At 41.9% G+C, this 26,884-nt stretch overlaps 1 protein-coding gene across 2 annotated transcripts in view; it reads right to left on the bottom strand.

The window, feature by feature from the left end:
* Positions 1–15,665: 15,665 nt before the first annotated feature.
* Positions 15,666–26,884, bottom strand: part of LOC115116685 (zinc finger protein 574-like) — a 40,415-nt gene continuing 29,196 nt past the window's right edge. For both annotated transcript variants that reach the window (XM_065027906.1, XM_065027905.1), the window contains exons 9-10: positions 18,394–18,681; positions 15,666–16,789 (exon numbers count right to left, since the gene is read on the bottom strand). In XM_065027906.1, coding sequence (XP_064883978.1) covers positions 16,193–16,789; positions 18,394–18,681 — 885 coding nt within the window. In that variant the 3' untranslated portion in view covers positions 15,666–16,192. The remainder of the gene's footprint in view (positions 16,790–18,393; positions 18,682–26,884) is intronic.

The raw sequence follows: 26,884 nt of genomic DNA, 5'->3' as shown, positions 1-26,884 counted from the left end.
CATGAGGAATACTCCACAACATTACTGCCACACTCCCACCAGACAGACAGTAACATGAGGAATACTCCACAACATGACTGCCACACTCCCACCAGACAGTCACATGAGGAATATTCCACAACATGACAGCCACACTCCCACCAGACAGTCACATGAAGAATACTCCACAACATGACAGCCACACTCCCACCAGACAGACAGTCACATCAGGAATACTCCACAACATGACTGCCACACTCCCACCAGACAGTCACATGAAGAATACTCCACAACATGACTGCCACACTCCCACCAGACAGTCACATGAAGAATACTCCACAACATGACAGCCACACTCCCACCAGACAGACAGTAACATGAGGAATACTCCACAACATGACAGCCACACTCCCACCAGACAGACAGTAACATGAGGAATACTCCACAACATGACTGCCACACTCCCACCAGACAGACAGTAACATGAGGAATACTCCACAACATGACTGCCACACTCCCACCAGACAGACAGTAACATGAGGAATACTCCACAACATGACAGCCACACTCCCACCAGACAGACAGTAACATGAGGAATACTCCACAACATGACTGCCACACTCCCACCAGACAGTCACATGAGGAATACTCCACAACATGACAGCCACACTCCCACCAGACAGACAGTAACATGAAGAATACTCCACAACATGACTGCCACACTCCCACCAGACAGTCACATGAGGAATACTCCACAACATGACGGCCACACTCCCACCAGACACAGTCACATGAGGAATACTCCACAACATGACTGCCACACTCCCACCAGACAGACAGTAACATGAGGAATACTCCACAACATGACAGCCACACTCCCACCAGACAGACAGTAACATGAGGAATACTCCACAACATTACTGCCACACTCCCACCAGACAGACAGTAACATGAGGAATACTCCACAACATGACTGCCACACTCCCACCAGACAGTCACATGAGGAATATTCCACAACATGACAGCCACACTCCCACCAGACAGTCACATGAAGAATACTCCACAACATGACAGCCACACTCCCACCAGACAGACAGTCACATCAGGAATACTCCACAACATGACTGCCACACTCCCACCAGACAGTCACATGAAGAATACTCCACAACATGACTGCCACACTCCCACCAGACAGTCACATGAAGAATACTCCACAACATGACTGCCACACTCCCACCAGACAGTCACATGAAGAATACTCCACAACATGACTGCCACACTCCCACCAGACAGTCACATGAAGAATACTCCACAACATGACAGCCACACTCCCACCAGACACAGTCACATGAGGAATACTCCACAACATGACAGCCACACTCCCACCAGACAGACAGTAACATGAGGAATACTCCACAACATGACAGCCACACTCCCACCAGACAGACAGTAACATGAGGAATACTCCACAACATGACTGCCACACTCCCACCAGACAGACAGTAACATGAGGAATACTCCACAACATGACTGCCACACTCCCACCAGACAGACAGTAACATGAGGAATACTCCACAACATGACAGCCACACTCCCACCAGACAGACAGTAACATGAGGAATACTCCACAACATGACTGCCACACTCCCACCAGACAGACAGTAACATGAGGAATACTCCACAACATGACTGCCACACTCCCACCAGACAGACAGTAACATGAGGAATACTCCACAACATTACTGCCACACTCCCACCAGACAGACAGTAACATGAGGAATACTCCACAACATGACTGCCACACTCCCACCAGACAGTCACATGAGGAATATTCCACAACATGACAGCCACACTCCCACCAGACAGTCACATGAAGAATACTCCACAACATGACAGCCACACTCCCACCAGACAGACAGTCACATCAGGAATACTCCACAACATGACTGCCACACTCCCACCAGACAGTCACATGAAGAATACTCCACAACATGACTGCCACACTCCCACCAGACAGTCACATGAAGAATACTCCACAACATGACTGCCACACTCCCACCAGACAGTCACATGAAGAATACTCCACAACATGACTGCCACACTCCCACCAGACAGTCACATGAAGAATACTCCACAACATGACAGCCACACTCCCACCAGACACAGTCACATGAGGAATACTCCACAACATGACAGCCACACTCCCACCAGACAGACAGTAACATGAGGAATACTCCACAACATGACTGCCACACTCCCACCAGACAGACAGTAACATGAGGAATACTCCACAACATGACAGCCACACTCCCACCAGACAGACAGTAACATGAGGAATACTCCACAACATGACTGCCACACTCCCACCAGACAGTCACATGAGGAATACTCCACAACATGACAGCCACACTCCCACCAGACAGACAGTAACATGAAGAATACTCCACAACATGACTGCCACACTCCCACCAGACAGTCACATGAGGAATACTCCACAACATGACGGCCACACTCCCACCAGACACAGTCACATGAGGAATACTCCACAACATGACTGCCACACTCCCACCAGACAGACAGTAACATGAGGAATACTCCACAACATGACAGCCACACTCCCACCAGACAGACAGTAACATGAGGAATACTCCACAACATTACTGCCACACTCCCACCAGACAGACAGTAACATGAGGAATACTCCACAACATGACTGCCACACTCCCACCAGACAGTCACATGAGGAATATTCCACAACATGACAGCCACACTCCCACCAGACAGTCACATGAAGAATACTCCACAACATGACAGCCACACTCCCACCAGACAGACAGTCACATCAGGAATACTCCACAACATGACTGCCACACTCCCACCAGACAGTCACATGAAGAATACTCCACAACATGACTGCCACACTCCCACCAGACAGTCACATGAAGAATACTCCACAACATGACAGCCACACTCCCACCAGACAGACAGTAACATGAGGAATACTCCACAACATGACAGCCACACTCCCACCAGACAGACAGTAACATGAGGAATACTCCACAACATGACTGCCACACTCCCACCAGACAGACAGTAACATGAGGAATACTCCACAACATGACTGCCACACTCCCACCAGACAGACAGTAACATGAGGAATACTCCACAACATGACAGCCACACTCCCACCAGACAGACAGTAACATGAGGAATACTCCACAACATGACTGCCACACTCCCACCAGACAGTCACATGAGGAATACTCCACAACATGACAGCCACACTCCCACCAGACAGACAGTAACATGAAGAATACTCCACAACATGACTGCCACACTCCCACCAGACAGTCACATGAGGAATACTCCACAACATGACGGCCACACTCCCACCAGACACAGTCACATGAGGAATACTCCACAACATGACTGCCACACTCCCACCAGACAGACAGTAACATGAGGAATACTCCACAACATGACAGCCACACTCCCACCAGACAGACAGTAACATGAGGAATACTCCACAACATTACTGCCACACTCCCACCAGACAGACAGTAACATGAGGAATACTCCACAACATGACTGCCACACTCCCACCAGACAGTCACATGAGGAATATTCCACAACATGACAGCCACACTCCCACCAGACAGTCACATGAAGAATACTCCACAACATGACAGCCACACTCCCACCAGACAGACAGTCACATCAGGAATACTCCACAACATGACTGCCACACTCCCACCAGACAGTCACATGAAGAATACTCCACAACATGACTGCCACACTCCCACCAGACAGTCACATGAAGAATACTCCACAACATGACTGCCACACTCCCACCAGACAGTCACATGAAGAATACTCCACAACATGACAGCCACACTCCCACCAGACACAGTCACATGTCACATGAGGAATACTCCACAACATGACAGCCACACTCCCACCAGACAGACAGTAACATGAGGAATACTCCACAACATGACAGCCACACTCCCACCAGACAGACAGTAACATGAGGAATACTCCACAACATGACTGCCACACTCCCACCAGACAGACAGTAACATGAGGAATACTCCACAACATGACTGCCACAACACTCACCCACCAGACAGTCACATGAAGAATACTCCACAACATGACTGCCACACTCCCACCAGACAGTCACATGAAGAATACTCCACAACATGACTGCCACACTCCCACCAGACAGTCACATGAAGAATACTCCACAACATGACAGCCACACTCCCACCAGACACAGTCACATGAGGAATACTCCACAACATGACTGCCACACTCCCACCAGACAGACAGTAACATGAGGAATACTCCACAACATGACAGCCACACTCCCACCAGACAGTCACATGAAGAATACTCCACAACATGACAGCCACACTCCCACCAGACAGACAGTCACATCAGGAATACTCCACAACATGACTGCCACACTCCCACCAGACAGTCACATGAAGAATACTCCACAACATGACTGCCACACTCCCACCAGACAGTCACATGAAGAATACTCCACAACATGACTGCCACACTCCCACCAGACAGTCACATGAAGAATACTCCACAACATGACAGCCACACTCCCACCAGACACAGTCACATGAGGAATACTCCACAACATGACGGCCACACTCCCACCAGACAGACAGTAACATGAGGAATACTCCACAACATGACAGCCACACTCCCAACAGAAACTCATATTCCTCTGCTCCTCTCACATCCACCACGTATTCATCCACTATGTGTGACATCACAACTCTTTCACATAGCGTTTGTCATGTTGTCCTCTCTCCTCTCTTTTAACTCGTTAGTATCCAAATTGTCACACCGTCTCAGTCATTTTCTCCATTGACCCTATTTCAGTATGACTTCTGCTGCCCTGCGAGAGTGACTGAATGTCTCTCCCATCTTATTTGTCAAGTTGTCCCCTCCCATAAGACTTGTGTGTCACATTTGTCCAAACCCCTTTCCCATGCTTGCTATCAATTCTCCACATACAGTTGAAGTTGGAAGTTTACATACACATTAGCAAAATACATTTAAACTCAGTTTTTCACAATTCCTAACATTTAATCAGAGTATAAATTCCCTGTCTTAGATCAGTTAGGATCACCACTTCATTTTAAGAATGTGAAATGTCAGAATAATAGTAGAGATAGTGTTTTATTTAAGCTTTTATTTCTTTCATCACATTCCCAATGGGTCAGAAGTTTACATTGACTCAATTGGTATTTGGTAGCATTGCCTTTAAATGGTTTAACTTGGGTCAAACGTTTCAGGTTGCCTTCCACAAGCTTCCCACAATAAGTTGGGTGAATTTTGGCCCATTCCTCCTGACAGAGCTGGTATTCCTGATGTGACTGTCTGTCTGGTGGGAGTGTGGCTGTCATGTTGTGGAGTATTCTTCATGTGACTGTCTGGTGGGAGTGTGGCTGTAACCAAGTCAGGTTTGTAAGGCCTCCTTGCTCGCACACGCTTTTTCAGTCCTGCCCACACATTTTCTATAGGATTGAGGTCAGGGCTTTGTGATGGCCACTCCAATACCTTGACTTTGTTGTCCTTAAGCCATTTTCCACAACTTTGGAAGTATGCTTGGGGTCATTGTCCATTTGGAAGACCCATTTGCGACCAAGCTTTAACTTCCTGACTGATGTCTTGTGATGTTGCTTCAAAAAATCCACATAATTTTCCCTCTTCATGATGCCATCTAATTTGTGAAGTGCACCAGTCCCTCCTGCAGCAAAGCACCCCCACAATATGATGCTGCCACCCTCGTGCTTCACGGTTGGGAGGGTGTTCTTGGGCTTGCAAGCCTCCCCCTTTTTCCTCCAAACATAACGATGGTCATCATGGCTAAACAGTTCAATTTTTGTTTCATCAGACCAGAGGACATTTCTCCAAAAGTAGGATCTTTGTCCCCATGTGCAGTTGCAAACCGTAGTCTGGCTTTTTTATGGCAGTTTTGGAGCAGTGGCTTCTTCCTTGCTGAGCGGCCTTTTAGGTTATGTCGATATAGGACTTGTTTTACTGTGGATATAGAAACTTTTGTAGCTGTTTCCTCCAGCATCTTCACAAGGTCCTTTGCTGTTTTTCTGGGATTGATTTGCACTTTTCGCACCACAGTACTTTCATCTCTAGGTGACAGAACTCGTCTCCTTCCTGAGCGGTATGACATGGTGTTTATACTTGCTCACTATTGTTTGTACAGATTAACGTGGTACCTTCAGGCGTTTGGAAATTGCTCCCAAGGATGAACCAGACTTGTGGAGGTCTACAATTTTTTTTCTGAGGTCTTGGCTGATATCTTTTGATTTTCCCATGATGTCAAGCAAAGAGGCACTGAGTTTGAAGGTAGGCCTTGAAATACATCCACAGGTACACCTCCAACTGACTAAAATTATGTCAATTAGCCAATCAGAAGCTTCTAAAGCCATGACATCATTTTCTGGAATTTTCCAAGCCATTTAAAGGCACAGTCAACTTAGTGTATGTTAACTTCTGACCCACTGGAATTGTGATACAGTGAATTATAAGTGAAATAATCTGTCTGTAAACCATTTCTGAAACATTTCTTGTGTCATGCACAAAGTAGATGTCCTAACTGACTTGCCAAAACTGTAGTTTGTTAACAAGAAATTTGTGGAGTGGTTGAAAAAAAGTAGTTTTAATGACTCCAACCTAAGTGTATGTAAACTTCTGACTTCAACTGTACATTCATTATGTTGTCCTGTCCCGCTTTCCCATTGGCATGTCAAGATGTCCTACCCCTCTCTTATATTTGGTGTCATCTTCATTCCATGTTGACCAATCATATGGTCTATGTCATTATTCCATCATGTTGTGCTAACCCGTTTCTCATAGTGTAGGTGTCCTGCCCTCTGTCGCTCATACTGGAGAAGACAGCACTGAAATGTTTGCTTTGATATTCATCTCTGCTTTTTATTTTCACTTTGCATTTAGTCAAATATTAGCCAAGTGTTGATTGACCTTTGAAAAGGTTAGTGGGCAAACAGCACTGTATCACGTATTATTCATGTTTGGAGTTGTCAGTGTGTGTGTCTATTCCCAGAGGGGAGGGGCCAGAGCCACAATGTTTCATGTCGGTGACCCATATCTACGGCCTACAGAAAGAAGTCTTCTCAGTCCTCTGTCTCTCGCATTCAATCACATCCACAACTATACCGCCCCCACTGCCCTGGCCCCTGTGCTGCTTAGAAGAGGTGCCTGGGGTGCCTCACTGTGTCTGTGTGTGTCTGTGGTCTGTGTGTGCGTCAGTGTCTGATAAGTCCAGCCCTGAACAGTACATACTGTTTGCTGTAGTTAGGAGTATTTTTTGCATGTACACCTGACCAAAATATTTCATGCTCTCTTTCTCCCGCCTTTCTCTGATGTCTATTCTGAGCGGTCCTCTCTACCTCTCCCTCCCTCTTTCCATCCATCCCTACATCTCTCCCTCGTACACCAACATGCATTCAACAGCTGTCCTCTCTACCTCTCCCTCCCTCTTTCCCTCCATCCCTACATCTCTCCCTCGTACACCAACATGCATTCAACAGCTGCTCTCTCTCTCTGATGTCTATTCTGAGCGGTCCTCTCTACCTCTCCCTCCCTCTTTCCCTCCATCCCTACATCTCTCCCTCGTACACCAACATGCATTCAACAGCTGCTCTCTCTCTCTGATGTCTATTCTGAGCGGTCCTCTCTACCTCTCCCTCCCTCTTTCCCTCCATCCCTACATCTCTCCCTCGTACACCAACATGCATTCAACAGCTGCTCTCTCTCTGATCTCTAGCCCAAACCCCTCCCCCTCGTTCACACATTTATACACACTGTTTTTACCTAACAAATACGTACAACACACGTACACATTCCTCGAGGGTTAGAGCACAGATGCAGATATACACACCATATAATTAAACACACACATCGTTCCACACTGCTGCAGCAGGTGAGGAGTGGCCAGCGTTAGCAGCATTCGATCCTTTGAGTGATATCCGGGTGTTCCCCTGCCACGTTCCTTTCCTCCCCTCTTTTCTCACTGCACTCGAGTGCAGAGAGAAAAGAGGTTCCCATGGTTCCCATGTGGTTCCCATGTTAACCATTGCCTGGACAGCATGCAACAGGGGAGGGAGAACGAATGGATGGAGAAAGGGTGAGAAAGAGAGGAGGAACAGAGAGAGGGAGGGAGGGAGAGAATTGACATTCAGATGGAGCACTGCGCATCACTCGTGGAATAATAATTAGCTGCTCAGTATTCTAGTCACATATCCACCACTATCAATGAGAGAGAGAGAGGGAGGAGAGAGGGGGAGGAGAGAGAGGAGAGGAGAGAGAGGAGAGAGAGGAGAGAGAAGAGAGGAGAGGAGAGAGGAGAGAGGGGGAGGAGAGAGAGGAGAGAGGGGGAGAGGAGAGAGGAGAGAGAGGGAGGAGAGAGAGAGAGAGAGAGAGAGAGAGAGAGGAGAGAGGGAGGAGAGAGGGAGAGAGGAGAGAGAGGAGAGAGGGGGAGAGAGAGAGAGAGAGAGGGAGAGGGGGAGAGAGAGAGGAGAGAGGGGGGAGGAGAGAGGAGAGAGAGAGGAGAGAGAGGAGAGAGAGAGAGAGAGAGAGAGAGAGAGAGAGAGAGAGGAGAGAGGGGGAGGAGAGAGGAGAGAGAGGAGAGAGAGAGAGGGAGGAGAGAGAGGAGAGAGGGAGGAGAGAGAGGAAAGAGGGAGGAGAGAGAGGAAAGAGGGGGAGAGGGAGGGGAGAGAGGGGGAGAGGGAGGAGAGAGAGGAAAGAGGGAGGAGGAGAGAGAGGAGAGAGAGGAAATAGGGAGGAGAGAGGGAGGAGAGAGAGGAGAGAGGAAGGAGAGAGAGGAAGGAGGGGACGGTAGAGGGTGAGATATAGAAGGAGAGAGAAGAAACAGATACAGGGAGAAACAAGGTGAACAAAAGGGGGAGGGATGAAAGGAGAAAGAAGAGGAGAGGATATGGAGGACGAAAAAGAGAAGCATGGTGGCACGAGCTGGAGAGGCAGATGCTCGTACATTGCAGAACACACACACAGTCACGCATACAAATACACACACACACTGCAGCACAAATACACATACACACACATACAGCGTAAAGACATACACTCAAGTCCGAGAAAGACACCTTTAAACACTGTTTTTTTTACTCACACAAGCGTCCTCGCCAGACAGAGGGTGAATATGAACACACACACACACACACACACACACACACAAGGAGACTAGTTTATCAAAGTCACAGCAGGTGCCGCCACCTCAGCAAAGAGAGAGACAGGGAGAATAGAGAAAGACAAGAGGAGAGAGAGAAAGAGAGGGGGAGAAAGAAAGAGGGGGAGAGAGAGAAAGAAAGAGGGGGAGAGAGAGAAAGAGAGAAAAAGAAAGAAAGAGGGGGAGAGATAAAGAAAGGAGGGGGAGAGAAAAGAGAGAAAAAGAAAGAAAGATGGGGAAGAGAGAGAGAAAGAGGGGGAGAAAAGAGAGAGAGAGAGAAAGAAAGAGGGGGAGAGAGAAAGGGGGGAGAGAGAGAGAAAGAGCAGGAGAAAAGGAAGGAGAGCATGAGAGAGAGAAAACAGAGGTAAATGCAGAAAAAGGAAGCATGTCAGATGATAAATGTGTATAACATTAGTTAAATAGGTCAATTATAATAAGATATTTCATATTAAAGGACCGGAGAAATCAGATGAATCAGAAAACACCGTGCGGTGTGTGTAGTCACCCAAAAATACTAAGGACTGCAGGCAGCATGTTGACAGAAATATGAGTTCCTACCCAGACTTAGGCATTATGGAGTAATGAGAACTATACTGTAGTTATTACTACCGCATATGAACTCATCACCAACAGGCCAAGAACTCATACTTTATTCATCAGTCTATACTTGACTGAATGGAATTCTAATTATAGACTATTCAACTCATTGGCAGAATCCTGTTCTAATTCAAATTCTGATCTTATAATGTGTTCTATTTCACTCTGTGATTGATTGATTAATGATATCAGTCTAATGTCGTGGGTAAACTTAATTTATCTTAGTGACGTTAATTTATCATCATGACACTCATTAACACCATTCACAGTCAGGAACTCATGAGGAAACCCAAGATAATAAAATAAAAAGGTTTAAAAACATTCTCAGCAATATTCTAGATGTGATACACTGGCTCTACAGTACAGCATATGGGATAATACACAATCATGTCAATGACTTCAATGCAATGACAGCAAAGATGGCGACAATGATGCACTTACGTCCTTAACAAAGATAACATCACGTCACCTAACTAGAGGCTACTTCTTCTCTATTTACCCAGGGTGAATACTATCTTACAATATCTGCCCCCAGTGCTAAACCCCAAACCCAGGGGCTGATCCCCCTCGCCCTCCACCTGAGATGTCAGCAGATTCAAGCCCAGCGCTAAATTGCACATTATTTCTGAGGGTCAGGTATTTCTAGTGTTTATGGATGAAACATAGCTGAGAATTCCAGGGATGTCCAGGGACAGATACTCAATAGGTGCTGTCACATTCACTCCTCACAAGGACAACAGTATCCCTTTCCTGCAATCAATGACCAAGAGCACCCTCTTTATCCTCATGGGTGGAATTATCTTAATATGTTTCATAATTTCATCATTAATAAAGATTTGTTTTTTTAAATCAACGTAAATCTGGTGTTTCTATATCAAACTGTTGTTTTATTTCAGTATACTGTGACATATATAAAGTGTCATATTAGGATGCAAACTCAAAATGGAAAACATTTCAACTCTATATGTGACATGGAACAGGTGCTCTTTTTTAAGCCAATAGCCATGTGTGTGAGGTGTATACTTCTATTTCAAAGTAGATTTGTTTAAGACCAAGACATACTCTGTGTGACCCTGATTTAACCCACTGCAGTAGAAGGTTAAGGATGCTAATAATCTCCCTAAACCAAATGCAGTCCGTCCATTGTTTGTGATGCCCCGAGGACAAAATATTGAGTTTCACTTTTCAGTTATGCAATTTCTTGCACTCTGATTTTTTTGGGCCACCATGATGTTTTAATAAACATCTTTATTTTGCATTCAATCCTCAGTTTTGGATGTATTCTTTTCTCCGACAGTGTGCGGGTCTCCATCTCTTCTACTGTGATATCTAGGTGAAATTTGACTTGACGGTCCGGTTATAATCTAACTATAAACCATGAAGAAACATTTACATTAGTAAACTGTAGTAACAAAACAAACAGGAAACAAAACCATCCCCCCCTACTATAACCTCCATCCTAGAAAGAAATCATGGGGAGAGGAGGCAAAAACAGCAAACAAAACCACCCCTCCCTACTATAACCTCCATCCTAGAAAGAAATCATGGGGAGAGGAGGCAAAAACAGGAAAAGCTATAGAAGTATGTTACAGTACAGAGGAAAGAGGACTGTCTCTATAACGGACACATACATCCACAGGCCAGTATGATTTAGTAGACCTTCTCTCAGAGCGCAGTACTCTCATCATTATACCTTCAACATACAGTATAGAACATGTGCCAAGAACATCTACCATCTAATAAATGACTACAGACACAGCAGAGATGACCGTGCTATGATACAAGGCTACTTGGTCTGCTGGAGATGCATTGATGAATGGTAATGTACATGTACATGCATTCATCTATAGTGGAGGTTGGTGGGAAATACAGTGAGGACCACAAGTATTTGGACAGTGATACGTTTTTTGTTGTTGAAATTATACAATGACTAGGAGGTTAAAGTGCAGACTGGCGAGTCCCATCTCTTTAGTCAGTGATAGATGTGTGACAACAAATTCTAACGAAATGTAGCCCCCCTGTTTATGGTAAGGCGACAATGTTTTTAGCAATCCTCCAGTTGGGCCACATACAGTGAGATCCATGTATTGGGACAGCGACATGTTTTGGCTCTGTACTCCAGCACTTTGGATTTGACATGATACAATGCCTATGATGTTAAAGTTTAGACTGTCAGCTTTAATATGAGGGTATTCATCCATATCGGGTGAACCGTTTAGAAAGAACAGCACTTTTTGTACATACAATGGGGTGACTAAGGAAGGAAAAGGATTTGGACAAATTGTGTAGCTTGTGACTCTACAACCTTGTTGGATGCATTTGCAGTTTGTTTTGGTTGTATTTCAGATTATTTTGTGCCCAAAGGAAATGAATGGTAAATAATGTGCTGTGATGAGTCAATTTAAGAACACAATATGTTTCTAAACACTTTTTTTTCATTCATGTGAATGCTACCATGACTACAGATAAGCCTGAATGAAAAAGTAATAATGATTAGTGAGAAAGTTACAGATGCACAAAGATCATATCCCCAAGAGATGCTAACCTCTCACCAATAACAGGGGAGATTAGCTTGTTAATATTTGAGTCTTTTAGCAAACGCTTTCAAATCCTATGTGCTGGATTACAGAGCTAAAACAACCTAAATGTGTCACTGTCCAAATACTTGTGGACCTCACTGCTCTCTGAAAAGACTGCTGGTTCGTATCTCACCTTAGTGAGGGTCTGTTACATTTTATGAAGACGTTCTCTTCCCATAAAAGTCTGAAAATAAACTTTTCATGCTAGGCTCCTATGCTAAAATGGAGGCAATTTCTCTCTCAGTCTGCAACAAAATCCCCAGCATCTGTCATTTCATGTCATGAAAACAAATCAAGACACCCAGCAGTCGCTGGCTGGGCAACAGTCATAAACGGCGCTTTAGATTAGGATTATGAGCTGCTGCAGCACTGGAAAAGTTCTGGCACATCAAGCCTTTTTCCATTTAAACACAAATTAGATCATTATTTTTGATATCTAGCTATCCACTATAGCATAATGATACAGCAATATGACGTGTACTTCCTCATTCAGCTGAGATCATCTCTCCTTCCTTATCATACGGAATTACAATATTAACTTCATCTATTCATGTCATAGACATTATATTAACATTACTGTTAAATCTATATACGTCAACACACAGTGACAAACAATGAAACTAATATCTTGGGTAATTACATGACTTGTATGGGGATATCTCATATTGCTGCCCTCCTGAGCTCTGCTTCTGTGACTCGTGGGTACCTGTGTCAGAAAGTCCATATTGATGATGTCAAGCGAGAGCATTGTGGATTTACAGTGGGGCCCATAAAGGCCATCCTATCTGATGTGTGAGATTACAGTGGGGCCCATAAAGGCCATCCTATCTGATGTGTGAGATTACAGTGGGGCCCATAAAGGCCATCCTATCTGATGTGTGAGATTACAGTGGGGCCCATAAAGGCCATCCTATCTGATGTGTGAGATTACAGTGGGGCCCATAAAGGCCATCCTATCTGATGTGTGAGATTACAGTGGGGCCCATAAAGGCCATCCTATCTGATGTGTGAGATTAGTGGGGCCCATAAAGGCCATCCTATCTGATGTGTGAGATTACAGTGGGGCCCATAAAGGCCATCCTATCTGATGTGTGAGATTACAGTGGGGCCCATAAAGGCCATCCTATCTGATGTGTGAGATTACAGTGGGGCCCATAAAGGCCATCCTATCTGATGTGTGAGATTACAGTGGGGCCCATAAAGGCCATCCTATCTGATGTGTGAGATTACAGTGGGGCCCATAAAGGCCATCCTATCTGATGTGTGAGATTAGTGGGGCCCATAAAGGCCATCCTATCTGATGTGTGAGATTACAGTGGGGCCCATAAAGGCCATCCTATCTGATGTGTGAGATTACAGTGTGGCCCATAAAGGCCATCCTATCTGATGTGTGAGATTACAGTGTGGCCCATAAAGGCCATCCTATCTGATGTGTGAGATTACAGTGGGGCCCATAAAGGCCATCCTATCTGATGTGTGAGATTACAGTGGGGCCCATAAAGGCCATCCTATCTGATGTGTGAGATTACAGTGGGGCCCATAAAGGCCATCCTATCTGATGTGTGAGATTACAGTGGGGCCCATAAAGGCCATCCTATCTGATGTGTGAGATTACAGTGGGGCCCATAAAGGCCATCCTATCTGATGTGTGAGATTACAGTGGGGCCCATAAAGGCCATCCTATCTGATGTGTGAGATTACAGTGGGGCCCATAAAGGCCATCCTATCTGATGTGTGAGATTACAGTGGGGCCCATAAAGGCCATCCTATCTGATGTGTGAGATTAGTGGGGCCCATAAAGGCCATCCTATCTGATGTGTGAGATTACAGTGGGGCCCATAAAGGCCATCCTATCTGATGTGTGAGATTACAGTGGGGCCCATAAAGGCCATCCTATCTGATGTGTGAGATTACAGTGGGGCCCATAAAGGCCATCCTATCTGATGTGTGAGATTACAGTGGGGCCCATAAAGGCCATCCTATCTGATGTGTGAGATTAGTGGGGCCCATAAAGGCCATCCTATCTGATGTGTGAGATTACAGTGGGGCCCATAAAGGCCATCCTATCTGATGTGTGAGATTACAGTGTGGCCCATAAAGGCCATCCTATCTGATGTGTGAGATTACAGTGTGGCCCATAAAGGCCATCCTATCTGATGTGTGAGATTACAGTGGGGCCCATAAAGGCCATCCTATCTGATGTGTGAGATTACAGTGGGGCCCATAAAGGCCATCCTATCTGATGTGTGAGATTACAGTGGGGCCCATAAAGGCCATCCTATCTGATGTGTGAGATTACAGTGGGGCCCATAAAGGCCATCCTATCTGATGTGTGAGATTACAGTGGGGCCCATAAAGGCCATCCTATCTGATGTGTGAGATTACAGTGGGGCCCATAAAGGCCATCCTATCTGATGTGTGAGATTACAGTGGGGCCCATAAAGGCCATCCTATCTGATGTGTGAGATTACAGTGGGGCCCATAAAGGCCATCCTATCTGATGTGTGAGATTACAGTGGGGCCCATAAAGGCCATCCTATCTGATGTGTGAGATTAGTGGGGCCCATAAAGGCCATCCTATCTGATGTGTGAGATTACAGTGGGGCCCATAAAGGCCATCCTATCTGATGTGTGAGATTACAGTGGGGCCCATAAAGGCCATCCTATCTGATGTGTGAGATTACAGTGGGGCCCATAAAGGCCATCCTATCTGATGTGTGAGATTACAGTGGGGCCCATAAAGGCCATCCTATCTGATGTGTGAGATTAGTGGGGCCCATAAAGGCCATCCTATCTGATGTGTGAGATTACAGTGGGGCCCATAAAGGCCATCCTATCTGATGTGTGAGATTACAGTGTGGCCCATAAAGGCCATCCTATCTGATGTGTGAGATTACAGTGTGGCCCATAAAGGCCATCCTATCTGATGTGTGAGATTACAGTGGGGCCCATAAAGGCCATCCTATCTGATGTGTGAGATTACAGTGGGGCCCATAAAGGCCATCCTATCTGATGTGTGAGATTACAGTGGGGCCCATAAAGGCCATCCTATCTGATGTGTGAGATTACAGTGGGGCCCATAAAGGCCATCCTATCTGATGTGTGAGATTACAGTGGGGCCCATAAAGGCCATCCTATCTGATGTGTGAGATTACAGTGGGGCCCATAAAGGCCATCCTATCTGATGTGTGAGATATTTCATGGTGAGGACCACGTGTAATCCTCCTTATAAAATGATAGAAGCGTTGGAGAAACGGTGAAAGCTGAAGTCTTTTATTAAAGGACATTTTATGGGCGACTCAAGTCCAACCCTGATAAAACTCACTCTAAATAATATTGACGGTACACACTCTGGGAATACTTTTACAATCAGCTTTTCTTTCAACTTCTCATTGTAAACAGGATAAATGCTTTACCATACAACTGCTGCTTGCTTCACTGGCTTCGCTGTACGATTTCAACATTCTGCTCTTCCAAACTAAGAAGCACCTCTCAAAGCTTAAGGGCGACACATCCGATCCTTCACAAAACTCTGTTAAAATCAATTCATATGTAGATCATCAAGTAAATGAAACAATATTTCGGTCCATTTAACAAGAATAGCCCCGGCACTGAGGAAACAGCAAAAACTATACATCTTGATTTAACTCAACACTATTTATTTTTTATTTCACCTTGACTAACTGAAAATCCTACCATCTTTCAGTCTAACTCACTCTCAGTCTCTAATACATTCTATCACAAACCCTCTCCTTTCTACCCTCTTCCTCCTCTACAGTCCCTTCTATGAGATGGTCTCCTCTAGGATGAACTCTATGGTGTGTGGTACGTCCTGTCGATCTACCACAGTGACCGAGGGGATCTCATGTCCCTCCATGATAGCTGACAGGGAGGGGACAGAGATGGCCTGACCACCCAAGAACACCACCTGGGAGGACCCAGCCTGCCCAGAAAACATAGCCCCAGAGGAGTGCTCTGAGACGGGCACGGCCGGCACCATCACCCCCTCTGTGGTTCCATCCGTCTGGACCAGCAGAATGGTCTGCACCGCCGACTCCCCCTCGCCACCCAATCCCGTCCCTGTAGACAAGAGCACCCTCGCCCCTTCCGCCTCTACGTCGTTGGCCGTGGTTCCACCCGTTCCGTCGTCGTGGAGACGGATGTGTTTGTCGAGGTTGGAGCGTGAGCGGAAGGCTGAGGGGCAGTGGTGGCAGGTGTAGGGAGTCTCTCCACTGTGGATGCGGGCGTGCTCAGTAAGACGGCCGGCCACACTGAAGGCTTTACCACACACCCAGCAGCAGAAGGGCCGCAGGCCGCTGTGGATACGCTCATGGTCCTTGAGGTGGGGCAGCTGGCGGAAACGCTTCCCACACGTAGAACACTGAGAGAGGAGGAGGAGGATGGGTAGGATCGGAAAACATAACGAGAGAACAAGGACAAGAGGAGAAGAGCGGACATTAAAATTCTAGATTTCATATCTTGAAAACTGTTATGAAAAAATATTTTCTGAAACACTTCCTCAAATTTGTAGACACAGCACTTCTGGCTGAAGAGGCAGAAGAATAGGAAGGGTAGAAAAACAATGTGTGAGAAGAGAGAGAGAGAGAGAGAGAGAGAGAGAGAGAGAGAGAGAGAGAGAGATCTAGGGAGGGCAGAGGACAATGGTAGGTAGAGATAAAGAACAGAAAGAGGGACACTGGGGACTGAAGAGAAAAAAAGAAGCTGACAGAACAGAGCTGCACTACTACTGCAGGACATTCATCTTTTTCCACACAGCAGTGTTACCTGCCTGTCTGCCATACTGAATGACCACAGAGACAACGCCTACCATTAGTAGAACCAAAGGGAAACGGAAGGGACATTCTCACCAATAACTTTACAGCTTTGATTACATTTTTTATTGAACTATAGAAGCCTGGGGCTGTTCTGCCACAAATTGTGCCACAATGAGCAGAGGCTGGTTGGTCTTGTGTTTAGGGCATTCCTGCCTTTGCGGGCGGTGCCCTGTGGCGCAGGGTCCCAGAATAGTAACACAGAGGGGAGATGGCAGGCTCTAACTCAGCCCCACTCATTAATCATAGGAAGTGTAGAGGGAGGGAGGACACCATCGGGCATAATACACTGGGGTGACCACAACCACAGCTTGTATGTTTTAGATGAGTTTATTAGTATTAGTATACATATTTACAACTGTAACAATGATCCATTTCCCTTGGGGGGTGGGGCAGGGTGAATGTCCATTGGGGGTGGGGCAGGGTGAATGTCCATTGGGGGGTGGGGCAGGGTGAATGTCCATTGGGGGTGGGGCAGGTTGAATGTCCATTGGGGGTGGGGCAGGGTGAATGTCCATTGGGGGGTGGGGCAGGGTGAATGTCCATTGGGGGGTGGGGCAGGGTGAATGTCCATTGGGGGTGGGGCAGGGTGAATGTCCATTGGGGGGTGGGGCAGGGTGAATGTCCATTGGGGGTGGGGCAGGGTGAATGTCCATTGGGGGTGGGGCAGGGTGAATGTCCATTGGGGGTGGGGCAGGGTGAATGTCCATTGGGGGGTGGGGCAGGGTGAATGTCCATTGGGGGTGGGGCAGGGTGAATGTCCATTGGGGGTGGGGCAGGGTGAATGTCCATTGGGGGTGGGGCAGGGTGAATGTCCATTGGGGGGTGGGGCAGGGTGAATGTCCATTGGGGGGGTGGGGCAGGGTGAATGTCCATTGGGGGTGGGGCAGGGTGAATGTCCATTGGGGGAGCAGCAGGGGGAAGTGAGAAGTGAATGAAACAATAATAAAAGGCAGAACCACGACCAAAATCTTGTCCAGGCGACCTCTTCTGCTAAAAAATGTGACAATCTAATTGTTCCCTTGTAGTAGCCTGTGTTTTAAATCACTTCAGAACAAGACACACCATAACGAACGTCAGTCGTGTGCAGTAGATAACCCACCACGCACACACACACAATCAATCAATCATCTCCACCTCCCCACCCCCTTACCTCGAAGGGCCTCTCATCGGTGTGGATCCTCATGTGGACGTTGAAGGTGGAGGTGTAGGCAAAGTCCTTCCCACAGATCTGGCAGTGGAACCTCTTGGAGCCGCGGCCCTTCCCCAGAGTCCCCTGGCAGTGGGCCACAATGTGCTCCCCGAGGGCCGAGCTGGAGGCGAAGCGCCGTCTGCAGGGGGACAGGGGGCAGCGCAGGGGGGTCTGGCCCGTATGGGACAGCCGATGGAGGTCCAGACCCTCCTGGGTCATACAGCAATGACCACACATATCACACTCCACCTGGATGGCAAGAGAGAGGGAGGGGCACATGTATAAGGAATAACTAGTGAAGAAAAGATGAAGGGATCCTACTATTACAGTATCCATGTCTATAAGGTACAGTATCTGCAGAGTAAGACTCTACTATTACAGTATCCATGTCTATAAGGTACAGTATCTGCAGAGTAAGACTCTACTATTACAGTATCCATGTCTATAAGGTACAGTATCTGCAGAGTAAGACTCTACTATTACAGTATCCATGTCTATAAGGTACAGTATCTGCAGAGTACGACTCTACTATTACAGTATCCATGTCTATAAGGTACAGTATCTGTAGAGTAAGATTCTACTATTACAGTATCCATGTCTATAAGGTATAACTAGTGCAGAGTAAGATTCTACTATTACAGTATCCATGTCTATAAGGTACAGTATCTGCAGAGTAAGACTCTACTATTACAGTATCTGTAGAGTAAGATCCTACTATTACAGTATCCATGTCGATAAGGTATAACTAATGTAGAGTAACATTCTACTATTACAGTATCCATGTCTATAAGGTATAACTAGTGTAGAGTAAGATTCTACTATTACAGTATTCATGTTTATAAGGTACAGTATCTGTAGAGTAAGATTCTACTATTACAGTATTCATGTTTATAAGGTACAGTATCTGTAGAGTAAGATTCTACTATTACAGTATCCATGTCGATAAGGTATAACTAATGTAGAGTAACATTCTACTATTACAGTATCTATGTCTATAAGGTAGAACTAGTGCAGAGTAAGATCCTACTATTACAATATCTATGTCTATAAGGTACAACTAGTGCAGAGTAACATTCTACTATTACAGTATCTATGTCTATAAGGTATAACTAGTGTAGAGTAAGATTCTACTATTACAGTATCTATGTCTATAAGGTATAACTAGTGTAGAGTAACATTCTACTATTACAGTAACTAGTGTAGAGTAAGATTCTACTATTACAGTATCTATGTCTATAAGGTATAACTAGTGTAGAGTAAGATTCTACTATTACAGTATCTATGTCTATAAGGTATAACTAGTGTAGAGTAACATTCTACTATTACAGTATCTATGTCTATAAGGTATAACTAGTGTAGAGTAACATTCTACTATTACAGTATCTATGTCTATAAGGTAGAACTAGTGTAGAGTAAGATTCTACTATTACAGTATCTATGTCTATAAGGTAGAACTAGTGTAGAGTAAGATCCTACTATTACAGTATCTATGTCTATAAGGTATAACTAGTGTAGAGTAACATTCTACTATTACAGTATCTATGTCTATAAGGTATAACTAGTGTAGAGTAACATTCTACTATTACAGTAACTAGTGTAGAGTAAGATTCTACTATTACAGTATCTATGTCTATAAGGTATAACTAGTGTAGAGTAAGATTCTACTATTACAGTATCTATGTCTATAAGGTATAACTAGTGTAGAGTAACATTCTACTATTACAGTATCTATGTCTATAAGGTATAACTAGTGTAGAGTAACATTCTACTATTACAGTATCTATGTCTATAAGGTAGAACTAGTGTAGAGTAAGATTCTACTATTACAGTATCTATGTCTATAAGGTAGAACTAGTGTAGAGTAAGATCCTACTATTACAGTATCTATGTCTATAAGGTATAACTAGTGTAGAGTAACATTCTACTATTACAGTATCTATGTCTATAAGGTAGAACTAGTGTAGAGTAAGATCCTACTATTACAGTATCTATGTCTATAAGGTAGAACTAGTGTAGAGTAAGATCCTACTATTACAGTATCTATGTCTATAAGGTATAACTAGTGTAGAGTAACATTCTACTATTACAGTATCTATGTCTATAAGGTATAACTAGTGCAGAGTAAGATTCTACTATTACAGTATCTATGTCTATAAGGTATAACTAGTGTAGAGTAAGATCCTACTATTACAGTATCTATGTCTATAAGGTATAACTAGTGTAGAGTAACATTCTACTATTACAGTATCTATGTCTATAAGGTATAACTAGTGTAGAGTAAGATCCTACTATTACAGTATCTATGTCTATAAGGTAGAACTAGTGTAGAGTAACATTCTACTATTACAGTATCTATGTCTATAAGGTATAACTAGTGTAGAGTAAGATCCTACTATTACAGTATCTATGTCTATAAGGTAGAACTAGTGTAGAGTAAGATTCTACTATTACAGTATCTATGTCTATAAGGTAGAACTAGTGTAGAGTAACATTCTACTATTACAGTATCTATAAGGTATAACTAGTGTAGAGTAACATTCTACTATTACAGTATCTATGTCTATAAGGTATAACTAGTGTAGAGTAAGATCCTACTATTACAGTATCTATGTCTATAAGGTACAACTAGTGTAGAGTAAGATTCTACTATTACAGTATCTATGTCTATAAGGTATAACTAGTGTAGAGTAAGATCCTACTATTACAGTATCTATGTCTATAAGGTATAACTAGTGTAGAGTAACATTCTACTATTACAGTATCTATAAGGTAGAACTAGTGCAGAGTAAGATCCTACTATTACAGTATCTATGTCTATAAGGTATAACTAGTGTAGAGTAACATTCTACTATTACAGTATCTATGTCTATAAGGTAGAACTAGTGCAGAGTAAGATCCTACTATTACAGTATCTATGTCTATAAGGTATAACTAGTGTAGAGTAACATTCTACTATTACAGTATCTATGTCTATAAGGTAGAACTAGTGCAGAGTAAGATCCTACTATTACAGTATCTATAAGGTAGAACTAGTGTAGAGTAACATTCTACTATTACAGTATCTATGTCTATAAGGTAGAACTAGTGCAGAGTAACATTCTACTATTACAGTATCTATGTCTATAAGGTATAACTAGTGCAGAGTAAGATTCTACTATTACAGTATCTATGTCTATAAGGTATAACTAGTGTAGAGTAACATTCTACTATTACAGTATCTATGTCTATAAGGTAGAACTAGTGTAGAGTAAGATTCTACTATTACAGTATCTATGTCGATAAGGTAGAACTAGTGTAGAGTAACATTCTACTATTACAGTATCTATGTCTATAAGGTATAACTAGTGCAGAGTAAGATCCTACTATTACAGTATCTATGTCTATAAGGTATAACTAGTGTAGAGTAACATTCTACTATTACAGTATCTATGTCTATAAGGTATAACTAGTGCAGAGTAAGATTCTACTATTACAGTATCTATGTCTATAAGGTATAACTAGTGTAGAGTAAGATTCTACTATTACAGTATCTATGTCGATAAGGTAGAACTAGTGTAGAGTAACATTCTACTATTACAGTATCTATGTCTATAAGGTATAACTAGTGCAGAGTAAGATCCTACTATTACAGTATCTATGTCTATAAGGTAGAACTAGTGTAGAGTAACATTCTACTATTACAGTATCTATGTCTATAAGGTAGAACTAGTGCAGAGTAAGATCCTACTATTACAGTATCTATGTCTATAAGGTATAACTAGTGTAGAGTAACATTCTACTATTACAGTATCTATGTCTATAAGGTAGAACTAGTGCAGAGTAAGATCCTACTATTACAGTATCTATAAGGTATAACTAGTGTAGAGTAACATTCTACTATTACAGTATCTATGTCTATAAGGTAGAACTAGTGTAGAGTAACATTCTACTATTACAGTATCTATGTCTATAAGGTATAACTAGTGCAGAGTAAGATTCTACTATTACAGTATCTATGTCTATAAGGTATAACTAGTGTAGAGTAACATTCTACTATTACAGTATCTATGTCTATAAGGTAGAACTAGTGTAGAGTAAGATTCTACTATTACAGTATCTATGTCGATAAGGTAGAACTAGTGTAGAGTAACATTCTACTATTACAGTATCTATGTCTATAAGGTATAACTAGTGCAGAGTAAGATCCTACTATTACAGTATCTATGTCTATAAGGTATAACTAGTGTAGAGTAACATTCTACTATTACAGTATCTATGTCTATAAGGTATAACTAGTGCAGAGTAAGATTCTACTATTACAGTATCTATGTCTATAAGGTATAACTAGTGTAGAGTAAGATTCTACTATTACAGTATCTATGTCTATAAGGTATAACTAGTGCAGAGTAAGATTCTACTATTACAGTATCTATGTCGATAAGGTAGAACTAGTGTAGAGTAACATTCTACTATTACAGTATCTATGTCTATAAGGTATAACTAGTGCAGAGTAAGATCCTACTATTACAGTATCTATAAGGTATAACTAGTGTAGAGTAACATTCTACTATTACAGTATCTATGTCTATAAGGTATAACTAGTGCAGAGTAAGATCCTACTATTACAGTATCTATGTCTATAAGGTATAACTAGTGTAGAGTAACATTCTACTATTACAGTATCTATGTCTATAAGGTACAACTAGTGTAGAGTAACATTATTACAGTATCTATGTCTATAAGGTATAACTAGTGTAGAGTAACATTCTACTATTACAGTATCTATGTCTATAAGGTATAACTAGTGTAGAGTAACATTCTACTATTACAGTATCTATGTCTATAAGGTACAACTAGTGTAGAGTAACATTCTACTATTACAGTATCTATGTCTATAAGGTATAACTAGTGTAGAGTAACATTCTACTATTACAGTATCTATGTCTATAAGGTATAACTAGTGCAGAGTAAGATCCTACTATTACAGTATCTATGTCTATAAGGTAGAACTAGTGTAGAGTAACATTCTACTATTACAGTATCTATGTCTATAAGGTATAACTAGTGCAGAGTAAGATCCTACTATTACAGTATCTATAAGGTAGAACTAGTGTAGAGTAAGATTCTACTATTACAGTATCTATGTCTATAAGGTATAACTAGTGTAGAGTAAGATTCTACTATTACAGTATCTATAAGGTAGAACTAGTGTAGAGTAAGATCCTACTATTACAGTATCTATGTCTATAAGCTATAACTAGTGTAGAGTAACATTCTACTATTACAGTATCTATGTCTATAAGGTATAACTAGTGCAGAGTAAGATCCTACTATTACAGTATCTATGTCTATAAGGTACAACTAGTGTAGAGTAACATTCTACTATTACAGTATCTATGTCTATAAGGTATAACTAGTGTAGAGTAACATTCTACTATTACAGTATCTATGTCTATAAGGTATAACTAGTGCAGAGTAAGATCCTACTATTACAGTATCTATGTCTATAAGGTAGAACTAGTGCAGAGTAAGATCCTACTATTACAGTATCTATAAGGTAGAACTAGTGTAGAGTAAGATTCTACTATTACAGTATCTATGTCTATAAGGTATAACTAGTGTAGAGTAAGATTCTACTATTACAGTATCTATAAGGTAGAACTAGTGTAGAGTAAGATCCTACTATTACAGTATCTATGTCTATAAGCTATAACTAGTGTAGAGTAACATTCTACTATTACAGTATCTATGTCTATAAGGTATAACTAGTGCAGAGTAAGATTCTACTATTACAGTATCTATGTCTATAAGGTAGAACTAGTGTAGAGTAAGATTATACTATTACAGTATCTATGTCGATAAGGTAGAACTAGTGTAGAGTAACATTCTACTATTACAGTATCTATGTCTATAAGGTATAACTAGTGCAGAGTAAGATTCTACTATTACAGTATCTATGTCTATAAGGTATAACTAGTGTAGAGTAACATTCTACTATTACAGTATCTATGTCTATAAGGTATAACTAGTGCAGAGTAAGATTCTACTATTACAGTATCTATGTCTATAAGGTATAACTAGTGTAGAGTAAGATTCTACTATTACAGTATATATGTCTATAAGGTATAACTAGTGCAGAGTAAGATCCTACTATTACAGTATCTATAAGGTATAACTAGTGCAGAGTAAGATCCTACTATTACAGTATCTATGTCTATAAGGTATAACTAGTGCAGAGTAAGATTCTACTATTACAGTATCTATGTCTATAAGGTATAACTAGTGCAGAGTAAGATCCTACTATTACAGTATCTATGTCTATAAGGTACAACTAGTGTAGAGTAACATTATTACAGTATCTATGTCTATAAGGTATAACTAGTGTAGAGTAACATTCTACTATTACAGTATCTATGTCTATAAGGTAGAACTAGTGTAGAGTAAGATTCTACTATTACAGTATCTATTTCGATAAGGTAGAACTAGTGTAGAGTAACATTCTACTATTACAGTATCTATGTCTATAAGGTATAACTAGTGCAGAGTAAGATCCTACTATTACAGTATCTATGTCTATAAGGTATAACTAGTGTAGAGTAACATTCTACTATTACAGTATCTATGTCTATAAGGTATAACTAGTGCAGAGTAAGATTCTACTATTACAGTATCTATGTCTATAAGGTATAACTAGTGTAGAGTAAGATTCTACTATTACAGTATCTATGTCTATAAGGTATAACTAGTGCAGAGTAAGATTCTACTATTACAGTATCTATGTCGATAAGGTAGAACTAGTGTAGAGTAACATTCTACTATTACAGTATCTATGTCTATAAGGTATAACTAGTGCAGAGTAAGATCCTACTATTACAGTATCTATAAGGTATAACTAGTGTAGAGTAACATTCTACTATTACAGTATCTATGTCTATAAGGTATAACTAGTGCAGAGTAAGATCCTACTATTACAGTATCTATGTCTATAAGGTATAACTAGTGTAGAGTAACATTCTACTATTACAGTATCTATGTCTATAAGGTACAACTAGTGTAGAGTAACATTATTACAGTATCTATGTCTATAAGGTATAACTAGTGTAGAGTAACATTCTACTATTACAGTATCTATGTCTATAAGGTATAACTAGTGTAGAGTAACATTCTACTATTACAGTATCTATGTCTATAAGGTACAACTAGTGTAGAGTAACATTCTACTATTACAGTATCTATGTCTATAAGGTATAACTAGTGTAGAGTAACATTCTACTATTACAGTATCTATGTCTATAAGGTATAACTAGTGCAGAGTAAGATCCTACTATTACAGTATCTATAAGGTAGAACTAGTGTAGAGTAAGATTCTACTATTACAGTATCTATGTCTATAAGGTATAACTAGTGTAGAGTAAGATTCTACTATTACAGTATCTATAAGGTAGAACTAGTGTAGAGTAAGATCCTACTATTACAGTATCTATGTCTATAAGCTATAACTAGTGTAGAGTAACATTCTACTATTACAGTATCTATGTCTATAAGGTAGAACTAGTGTAGAGTAAGATTATACTATTACAGTATCTATGTCGATAAGGTAGAACTAGTGTAGAGTAACATTCTACTATTACAGTATCTATGTCTATAAGGTATAACTAGTGCAGAGTAAGATTCTACTATTACAGTATCTATGTCTATAAGGTATAACTAGTGTAGAGTAACATTCTACTATTACAGTATCTATGTCTATAAGGTATAACTAGTGCAGAGTAAGATTCTACTATTACAGTATCTATGTCTATAAGGTATAACTAGTGTAGAGTAAGATTCTACTATTACAGTATCTATGTCTATAAGGTATAACTAGTGCAGAGTAAGATCCTACTATTACAGTATCTATAAGGTATAACTAGTGCAGAGTAAGATCCTACTATTACAGTATCTATGTATATAAGGTATAACTAGTGCAGAGTAAGATTCTACTATTACAGTATCTATGTCTATAAGGTATAACTAGTGCAGAGTAAGATCCTACTATTACAGTATCTATGTCTATAAGGTACAACTAGTGTAGAGTAACATTATTACAGTATCTATGTCTATAAGGTATAACTAGTGTAGAGTAACATTCTACTATTACAGTATCTATGTCTATAAGGTAGAACTAGTGTAGAGTAACATTCTACTATTACAGTATCTATGTCTATAAGGTATAACTAGTGCAGAGTAAGATCCTACTATTACAGTATCTATGTCTATAAGGTATAACTAGTGTAGAGTAACATTCTACTATTACAGTATCTATGTCTATAAGGTATAACTAGTGCAGAGTAAGATTCTACTATTACAGTATCTATGTCTATAAGGTATAACTAGTGTAGAGTAAGATTCTACTATTACAGTATCTATGTCTATAAGGTATAACTAGTGCAGAGTAAGATTCTACTATTACAGTATCTATGTCGATAAGGTA

The sequence above is a fragment of the Oncorhynchus nerka genome, linkage group LG14, assembly GCF_034236695.1.
Source record: "Oncorhynchus nerka isolate Pitt River linkage group LG14, Oner_Uvic_2.0, whole genome shotgun sequence".
NCBI classification, from domain to species: domain Eukaryota; kingdom Metazoa; phylum Chordata; class Actinopteri; order Salmoniformes; family Salmonidae; genus Oncorhynchus; species Oncorhynchus nerka.
Note: the sequence above shows the minus strand (reverse complement) of the source record. Positions and strands in the feature narration are given on the sequence as shown.